Raw genomic sequence first — 10,368 nt, 5'->3', positions numbered from 1 at the left:
CTCAGGGCTGAAATGACCTGCACCTCCTCCAGCGTGGATGTCTGGTGGGTGTTGAGGGGGCGGAGGCCAGTTTGCTCGGCCCTCTCTGATCTAATAGCCCCATGGGGGAGCGGCTTAGCCCCGTCCACTTTGAGTTTCCCATTTGGCGGTTAGGAAGGGGATGTTTAAGGATGGGAAGCCTTAAAGCCCCCATTTGTTTTCCTGAAGGTAATCGATGGCAGACTCAGGGTTACAGCTAATGTGATTTATGTTTCCAATTTTCACTGTTATGCTTCATGTACAAATTGTCTTTGGTGATGTAAATTCCCCCAATTTTTTTTCACAACTTGCTGACACTGAATCCTTGCCGCCAAAGCCAAGCGATTAATCCGTGTTCATGTCCGGGGCCTGCAAATCATAACACGTCGAATGTTTTGACACTGAAATTTGATTCTTTCCCTCAACAGTAATCTCTCTTTATCGATAAATACACAGGTGAAAACATGTCGACATCTCTTGTCAAATCGAGGTGACGAGTCTCGTGGTAATTCCGTTTGGCAGGTTTTCTCTATTTTGGATTTCATGAGGTGCAGTGAAATTAATCTTGCTTAGCTCTTGACTCCTAAGTAAATTGTCTGCGGTCTAAACACAAAGGAAATCAAATCAGCATATTCATTCAGCGATGCATACCTTCGTAATTGTGCCACAACTTGCAGCACTTAGGCGCGCATTAATATCCGCGTCTCAGCCTCGCTCCGAGGGAACAGGGATGCAATAAACATGGATTCTAAAAGTGTGCGCTGTGTTAGAAAGCTGCACAAGCACAATGCAATCTAACGGACACAGTCTGTCCTCAATCCTCAAAGACATTTGATCTAAAAAAAAAAACCCAAACAGATTGTTTGTTGACAGTAAAGAAGAAAATCGAGGAAAAGGCCAGGCAGAGAAGGGCTATAAACAGTGAGCACAAAGCAGAAAGGAAGAATAGAGTACTGATTGAAAGCACAATTGCAATCAGCCACAAGGAGAGGTTGTGCTTGAAAGCCCAATTTCCTACCCAAGATGCAGTGTTTTGAAAACACGTTTTATGCTTTGTAAGTTCAAGGTGGGACTGGCAGTCAATTCCTCCTATGATATCTTTATTTTTAATTTTTTGGCCCAAGATGAGAAAACACGTTTCTCAAGCTGCTGCACTCCGTTGTTAAGGTAACGTTTGTGAAAAGGCAGTGCTCGAAAAAAAGCACGCTCAAATATTTGCATAGAGGCAAATACCACATTTTAAAGACCCAGAGATCGACTTGAGTGTTTTATTTTTTTCGAGACAGAACCACTCTTGCTGCAACTCGAGAAGCCGGGATGAGAAAGCGAGACAGAGCGGCGGTCGCACGGCTTCCTTACTCCGACTCCTCTGGTTGTTTTTCTGTAGATGCTCTATGTTATAGAAAATGTGGCTGGTGTTTTATAGTCTGCTGTCTGTTATCCTCCCTGGAGCTGAACAGTGATGATGCAGTGTCCCTGTCCTGGAGCCAAGGACAGTCCTTTGTAGGTGGCTAAGCAGAGCCTGATGGACGAAGCAGAGAGAGCAGAGGAGGACACACACGACTCCTGGATGTACTTTTGGAGGATAATATCTCATAAATCATAACGTGCACCATTGTGTTGGTATAACTGTATAATTACATTCATCAGTACTGAGAACTGTGACACCAACCAACTGTAAAAAAACTGTTTATAAAAGACCTTCATCTAAAGGAGACAACACCCTGAAGGAAGAATGGTGTGATTTCCTCTTTTCTCATGGATTATAAACACAAACTGAAGGAAGACAAGAGCGAAATGCTGAGCATGTATGAATAAAGATATTCAGCAGTTGTGACTCAAAGTCCAAATCCAGGTTAACTGCTCCTTTTAATAAAGAGGTTACAATAATGTGGGCCACTGTATTTTACAAAGATGTATGTAAATGGAGATATAAATTATAGAGCAGTGGCCGAGGTGTGGGAGGAATAAAAAGTGGATGATAGAGGGACTGTGTCGGTCACATACAGATTTTTTTATGCGAGGAAAGAAACTACTCAGATCACAGAGACGTAACGCAGAGGAACCGACAATACATCCATTCATTTACATTTACAATTCAGGTGTTTACCCGACACATTACCCAGATTGACTGTGAGCAGGTCACTGTTTCACGTCGAGCTCAAGGACACGTGGCGGTTAATGGGAGTACAGGTCTGATCATCATGACAGGCCAGTCCACGGAGTATGAAGGCCACAATAAAGAAAATGTGAGATTTCAATTTTTTATTTTATTTTACGAGAATAAAGTCATAATATTATGAAAGAAAGTTCGAATTTCATGAGAGAAAAGTCGTAATTCTACGAAAATAAAGTGATCATGATTTCAGGCTGTGTTTCGTTTTATAGTCCAGAAGGGTTGGACTCCGGCACTCACAGGTTGTCCTTCCAGCTTATCTCTTAAAATTTGTTCTTTATTCTTGTAAAGGTTTGTGACCCCTTTCTCATTATTTTATGACTTTATATTTGTAATATTACAACTGTACTCTTTATTCACACAATTTATTCCAGAAATATTACGCTTTTACCTTGTAATATTTCTAGTTTCTTCTAAATTACAGCTTTATTCCTGAAATCTTGACATTTTTCTTCAACATGGCCCCTCGTACTCTGCCGTAGACCTGTGACCGCTCATTACGCAGGAGCCAGCATGCCTAACAATCCTTTAAACGTGTTGCGATAACTTTTCAGCACTTGTTGGAATTAGATTGGAACCTTTTGTGTGTTTTATACAGTCCGTCAAAAAGCTAAACAAACACAAAAAGAATATAATATAAAGGATATAATCTATCACTGCACTTGTCACGACTCAATTGTCGTCAATAAATCCGGAGATCTTCAATAAGGAAGCAGCTCAGTGAAAAGCAAACAGCTTTTTTTTTTCTGAGTTTCCACTTTTCATTTCTCAGACATGAATCCTCCATATGCTGCCCATGGTGAAGGCAAGACAGAAGCCATAAGCAGCCATGATGGCAGCTGTCAGCTGATCCGCAGCTGGTAAATCTGTAACCAGATCTATTCATGGCCGTAAGAAATCTGCCGCGATTGATTGCAATTATGTTTAGTTGTCATCACACAGTTGGATGACAAGTGCAGCAACATAGCATAGAAAACCAATACGTTTGACTCCTCAATAACTGGGATTCATGAAGTGAGCGGTAAATGGCTTCGCACTGAAGTAATAAAAAGCGGTTTGGTTCCTCTGAGGAAGGATTATCTCTAATTGGCCCAGCTGGATAAACAGAGCTGGTGGTGTGGCGCACACTCCAAAGCACAGCAAACACTCCAACCTTTCCCTTCCTTGCGTAGGTATGATGGTCTGGCCCAGGCATTATTACATCTTAGAAGATACAAATATTCCCTTGACATTTATTCCCATGCACCCTGCACATCTCCTGCTTCTCTCTTTCTCCTTCTCTCATTATGTCACTCCTCATCAAATTGTTTTTTAAATTCCCTCTTTCTCATTCGCTCTCCTCACACCTGTAAACCTCCCCATCTCCCACCCTATATCCCCTCATCGCTACTGGTTCTCGGGGGCCCCGTCTCAGTCTCACCGAGATTCACTGCTCTGTCAGTAGATCAATAGAGAGACTCTCTGTCAGGAGGAGCCACTGCACGCCTCACCCCTCCTCCCTCCCTCCCTGCCTCCCCTCTATGTCTCCCCAGACTGCAGACACACAGCCTGCTGGGAAGCTGGCTTCCTGCATCCCACACTGGAGAGCATCTCCTTTCCTCCGCCCCCCCTCCCACCTCACTCCCATCCCCTCACCGGATCACTTTTCATCCCTGCACCTCGAGAAAATGCCCGAAACCTTAATGGGCTCCTCAAAGACGAAGGAAAAGCAGGGCTGTTTTTTTTCTCTCTGGGAGCCCAAGAAATTTGAAACAGCCCAAGAAAAGAGGATATCAGCACAAGACACAAATGTGAATAGAAGAGAGGGATGTGAGCGAAGAAGAAAAAAGGTTGAGAGGGAGAAGTTGTGCATTCAGCTAAGCTGCAAAAGGCTGGCTCGTCTTCCCTCCCCTCCCCGCCTTTCTCCACCCCCTGGAAAAGTGTTCTCTCTCTCTCTCGCTCTCCCTCCCTCTCTCTACCTCTTTTCCCTCTCTGCAGCTGTGGTCTGCTGAGCGTCACCTCCACACAGCAAGTGCCTTTACTTGAGCAGAAGAGGGAGAAGGAAGAGGAGGGTAGCTGCGAGGCAGACACACACAGAGAAAAAAGAGAGAGAGAGAAAACCCAGGAGTGTGTCTGCACGCACCAGAGGAGCATCTCTCTGACTTCGCAGAGAGGGCTGAGAAGTGCAGAAGAGAGGGACGGGCAGAGAGAGGCAGGCGGCGTTGGAGTATCACAGTGCCGGTGGTGCTGGCAGAGCACGTTGAGTGGAGACGACAGGGGAATCAGAGCTGCTGATACCGGTGTCCCTGGCAAAAAAAGGCTGCTCAAGCAAGAGACAGCAAACGGCGCAGTGGCCAGGATCGAGCCAGGGGGCAGCATTTTACAGCCACAACGAAGCGTTGAGACCAGCTGAAACCTGCACACACACACACACATGTAGAGGAACCCACATGCAAACAGCTGAGAGAAGAAGGACACACACACTGCAAGATTCAGCACATTGAAATTTACAGGTACACGATATTTCATTTTCTTGTCCGGGGATGGTGAATGCTGGAGAGGAAAACTTCTGGAGAGGAGATTCGCTTTTCAGCAGGACTAGTTTTTCTGCTAACTTTACCATTTTTTCCTTTTTCTGTTTTTTGGAGTTGGGGGTTTAAACCTTCTATCTGAGCACAACACAAACTAACCTCTCTTCTTAGTTGCAGAAATTGAGAGCAGTGTTTGTGATCATTAAGATGCCTCCTTGTGATTCAGTCTGAGAAGGAAGTGGATTACGGCAGCAATATTTTGGGGGATTTCTCTTTCGTGTGAAAAGAAAGAAAAGAAAAACAGAAACACATCCCTGACTGGTGGATTTACGGCAATCGGAGAAGGAGAGGATCCTGTGCGTTTTCTCCTCTCTCCCCCTGTGGATTACAGATGGGCTTCGTGATCTCCCCGCGCATTCTCATGGATGATCGCTCGCTGCCAGTCATTAGGATAAAGTACAAAGAGGGACACAAGTGAGTATTCAGCTGGATTCTTATCTCTGAGGCTTAAGCCTGTATGAATACAACGGTGCGGAGAGTGTTATGAGAGCACATTGCAGCAACTTTTTCCTCTTTTTGATAACAGAAATTGGAACTCGTTGAATAAACTGCTCAATGAATGCTTATCAGGGTGTGAAAGGCAGACACCTCCTGGGATTTATTAATTTTTTGCACAAGTGAACCTGTATGTTTACAGACCATTTGCCAATGAACATCATTTACTAAATGAGGGGTACTGTCTACCCGGCAGGTGGCTTAGGCACAAGCGCAGATTGATTGAAGTGATCTGTGAGAATCCTATTAATGCATCCTGGATTCTGTCCAAGGCAGAGGCAATGGAGGGGAACACCACTGTCTAGCAGCACTATCTGATCTGCCTCCTCACTGGACAAACAGAGGACCCGTTGCACTCCCCTCCTCAACAACACTCCTCTTTCTCCTCCTCCCCTCCCCCCCATCAACCAAGCAAGGATGGTACCCCCACCTCCCACCAACAAGCCCCACGTGTGCCTCTCCACCATTCTGATCATGAGCAGCATGGCGCTGATTGACGCCTACCTGGTGGAGCAGAACCACGGACCACGCAAGATTGGCATATGCATCATGGTGATGGTGGGAGACATCTGCTTCCTAATCGTGCTGCGTTACGTAGCGGTGTGGGTGGGTGCTGAGGTGCGCACGTCTAAGCGAGGCTACGCCATGATCCTGTGGTTCCTTTACATCTTCGTGCTGGAGATCAAGGTCTACTTTGTGTATCAAAACTACAAGGCGGACAGGAAGAGCTTGGACGCTCTCGCGAGGAAGGCGCTAACACTTCTGCTGTCCATCTGCATTCCGGTGCTGTTCGTGGTGCTGGTTGCTATCGACCACATGGAGTACGTGCGCGCCTTCAAGAAGCGCGAGGAGATCCGCAACCGTCTCTTCTGGGTGGTGGTGGACTTGCTGGACATACTGGACATCCAGGCCAACCTGTGGGAGCCTCAGAAAAAGGGGCTCCCTCTGTGGGCGGAGGGCCTGATGTTCTTCTACTGCTACATCCTCCTGCTCGTGCTGCCCTGCGTGTCCTTGAGCGAGATCAGCATGCAGGGCATCAACATCGTGCCCCACAAGATGCTCCTGTACCCCATCCTCAGCTTGGTGACCATCAACGTCATCACGCTCTTCATCCGCGGTGGGAACATGATTCTGTACCGGGACGCCAGGGTGTCGGGGATCCTGATAGGGAAGAACGTCCTGGCCATCATCCTAAAGACCTGCAGCTTTGTGCAGTACAGGAGACAGTTGCAGAGCGCTCCTCCCGCCTTCGGGGTCGAGCTGCAGAAAAACTCGGTGGCCCACGCTCGCCCCGCCCCCACCCCCCCTCAAGTGGTCATGCAGGACCAGACGCCCCTCCCCGAGGTGACAACTTGCGAACACACATGACAGAGCGGCGAGCCGAATCCTGGAGACGGCGATGTGAATATGTTTGACCCTCAGGACGCTGGCAGGGCACAATGTTCCGCAGCTTTAGGGCATGTGAACTCTCATGTGGACACACAGGAGACCTTCACCTCCACTGCTTCATGGCACACAGGACACTGCAGACACTTAGAGCAGAAGACAGAGCAGTGCTATATCCAAAGCAGTCATGGTGCAAAATACAGTATCCCTCGTGAGTTTGTTAAAGCATTCAGTGAATTCAGTTAACTGTGTATTTTTTCTAATTGTACAAATGAAAAAAAAGGCCACTACTGCAAGATCAGAGGATATATTTTCAAAATGTGTGTTGTTCTAATCTTGACTTTAAGGGTCCGTGTGCTGTGGTGTGTTTTTTCTGTTGCTCGAATGTTCTTAGTAGTCCGGGGCTTTAACGTGACAAAGTCAGAAGGTGCAACCAATGAGAGCATCAACGTAATTAGAATGAAAACAGCAGTTAAAGCTTTCTCTTGAAAGACGTGTGTTTTTATATGTGATTCTTTGATAAAGTATTGTGTACAAGATAAAGGCTTTATTGGTCTTTCACTGGCTGTAAAGGTTTTTTTTCATGGAATCATTTAAAAGTTATTGGACCGGTTGAGTATTGTTAACATTTTAATTAAAATTCAGCAAATGTACTTTAATTAACTTCGGTAGCAAAAGGAAATAGACAATGATTTTTTTCCCCACTTGGTTCACTCTTCAATTAGAGACCTCTTAATTGCTGAAGTGGTGCCTTTGCAATGTCATTAATCGTGAGTGAGATCCTCACATACAGGGCTTCTTATTTTGAGCCAGAGGCACATGTGAATATATATTCAGTTGTAGGGGTTTGATCACTGATGGGTGACTGGGCGGCGATGCTGCTGTAGCACACTATGTAGGACAGAATACTCAACCAAGGGGCAACGCTGCAGATGGAGAATGATTCCCAAATAAGGAAACCTGTTTAATATCCTCCTCAGGCGCTCGCTGCCTATCTGTGCTTGAGCTTAGCCGTGGCAGCAGATCAGTCAGGATAATATGATACAGCACAAAAATAAAATAATAACACTGACACAGGGGCCACAGTAAAAAAAAATTAGAGTAAGTTTCTTCTCTTGTACTCTCACTCAGACTGCTTGCATAATTTAGAGCAGACTGGCCCTCCATGTTTTTGAAGGTGTGCAGAAGCTCTTCCAATATTTTCAACTGTGCAAAGCACAGCTACAGGAAGGTGGCAAGATTTCTGTGGCACACACCAGACTACCACAGTGAGACTGCTTTAGCCAGCATTATTCATCTGTGTTGTTGGCTTGTAAAGTTGCTTCAGCAATTTTGACTCTTTGATACACACTAATGGATTGTATTGTTTTTACAGGAATGAAAGGGAAACATTCATCCTTTAGAGTTTTACTTAAGGACAAATGTTGACGTTTGATGACATTATTAAAACTCTCATAAAAAACAGCCTCATTCTAGTGTGATCGACCCACAATTCAAGAGGTTTGTACACAATATGCTGCGGTTTTATAGAGGATGGTATTAAATCAGTATAACCTGACTTTACCCTTGATAATCTTCACTGAGTGTAAACCTGACATGTGTTTGCACCAGAGAGGAAACTATCGCTACAAATAACTCAACACTTTGATTTTCCTAAGACTACCAGGCATCTCACAAGGCCATTCTCACTGGAAGAACAATCCTACCGTTTTTACATTAGACAGTTCATATTGTGTATTTGCTGGAGTTTGGTGAATGTAGAAAATGTGATGATAAAATATCTTAGAGAGTTGCAGTTCAACCAGCAGCACTACATTTATTTCGAGGTACATGACTGTTGATGCCGGATTACAAAATACAGTCATATACGGTCCAAGAAGGGCTTATATCTATCCCAGCATGCAATGCATGGAAGGAAAAAGGGAAAATCATCTATGACAAACATGTGGACACAAAGAATGTTAATGCTCAGACTCAAACCTGAGTCCTTCTTGCTGTGATGTGACACACTGTGACTTCAATTTAAACGCTGCCTGTGTAAAACAGCTACTTTACATGTGAGTGAGGATGATGGCTGAGTTGTCGCGAGTCCGACCAGATGATGCACTTCAGTCACACACCAAAGGCAGATGGCTGAAGAAGTGATAATGAACTCGTTTTGGCTCAACCCAAAAGCCCTTTACTCTCTGTAAACTACAATGTGTTGATTCCTTAGTGTGTTACACCAAACGTTAGCACCAGTTCATGATCGTGACCTGCACTGTACACATTACTCTTCTACTACTACTATATCTGATGTTTACTAAACTCAATGTTTATCAGCATTTTCTTTTATCTACAGTTAGTATCAACCACTTATTAGGATATGACTAGTGGTTGTATACATTTGTTATGTCCACTAAAGAGGTTGTGTTTTCATCTGCGTTTGTTTGTGATCAGGATTACACAACAATTACTAAACGGATTACCACAAAACCGGGTGGGAGGATGCATTATTGTTCAGGGAAGACCCCTTTGAATTTCCATGCAGATCCTGATCAGGGAAGTGATCCAGGATTTTTTTTTTCTCTTTCTATGACATTGCAAGATAAGAAGTTTTTCAACATTTTCATAGATTTTTGCTGAAAAAGAAAACTCAGGCATATTTAGGGGACTAATATTTATGAGTTTTTTAAATTTTGGGCTTTAGCCTTGTTGTAGCCATACTGGGTGCCATTCTAGTTTCTGTCTTGTGAAGATGATAAGAACAAAACGATGACCTACTCCTGTGGGGGCTACAAGTGGGCCTGTGGGCATTCTCCCCACCCGACCGTAAGCACCATCCCACCTCACCCGACATCGCCCTTCCCACACTGCCAGATCCTGAATGAATGTTGCATTCATCTGTGATGAACACGTTTTTTTTTAATGCATCGCAGTCTCGAATGTTAATAAACCGGGGGGGAGGATGTTGGATGCACCTCCCCGCTTTACCAAATTAACACTGACAGAGTGGCCTGCACCAAACAAGCAAGACTAACGTCGGCAGTAAATTCACAACTCGACCTTCAGCAGTCTTGGAGCCGGTAAACAAATGTATTTTTCATGGAAGGCATGCTATAGCGCCAGGAGAACAAACCGGTTCAGAAAATAATGCTCATCAGGTATTGATTCTCTTGTCTGGAGGGTGACTGATATTAGATTTTAAAAGACCACTTTCTTCACACAAATAACGGCAGTTTGTTTTGTCGGATGAAGCGGAGGGGAGCTTGTGATGCTGCTGCACAAAATGTGGTTCTCTGTAATGCTGAAACTTAAAGCTGCGCACCATCTTTCAAACAGTGGAGGGGTCGGTTCACGAGGGGTCGGTTCACGTGTCAGTGAATGCCTCAGTCAAAATTTGTCGAAGCTTTGCACATGGAGAAAAGGTCACAGAGTTATTGTGCACAAAGAGTTTGACACTCAGCTGATTCCTGCTAAACATGCTTTATGTACACAGCTTTTCCAAGGACATGCACATTAGCTGTGGGCAGCATTTAACATCCTTGAACAATTTTGATGAACAATTACCCATCCCTGCATTGAAAACACTTGTGCAATTTTATCTTTATTCCCCAGCACACTCAATCTCCATATTACCACCATTGCAGGGTAATTATACAACTGTTTCCTCACATATACCCTTTAGACACGCATGTATACATTTTATGAGAGGAGATCTGAGGGCAGAGCTGCGACTCGCGG

General features: G+C 44.7%; 1 protein-coding gene across 1 annotated transcript; it reads left to right on the top strand.

The window, feature by feature from the left end:
• The first annotated feature begins 4,159 nt into the window (after positions 1 to 4,159).
• On the top strand, positions 4,160 to 7,206 carry LOC117775804 (transmembrane protein 121). The gene is made up of 2 exons (XM_034609248.1): positions 4,160 to 5,178; positions 5,456 to 7,206. Exon 2 carries the CDS (start codon positions 5,677 to 5,679, stop codon positions 6,625 to 6,627), a length of 951 nt encoding a protein of 316 aa, XP_034465139.1. The 5' UTR covers positions 4,160 to 5,178; positions 5,456 to 5,676; the 3' UTR covers positions 6,628 to 7,206.
• Positions 7,207 to 10,368: the final 3,162 nt, after the last annotated feature.

The sequence above is a fragment of the Hippoglossus hippoglossus genome, chromosome 15 (assembly GCF_009819705.1).
Source record: "Hippoglossus hippoglossus isolate fHipHip1 chromosome 15, fHipHip1.pri, whole genome shotgun sequence".
Classification (NCBI taxonomy): Eukaryota; Metazoa; Chordata; class Actinopteri; order Pleuronectiformes; family Pleuronectidae; genus Hippoglossus; species Hippoglossus hippoglossus.
This window is presented reverse-complemented; position numbering and strand designations above follow the sequence as displayed.

What these genes read in the sequence shown, in the direction of transcription:
- LOC117775804 (XM_034609248.1), top strand. Translation starts at nt 5,677, where the DNA reads ATGGTACCCCCACCTCCCACCAACAAGCCCCACGTGTGCCTCTCCACC.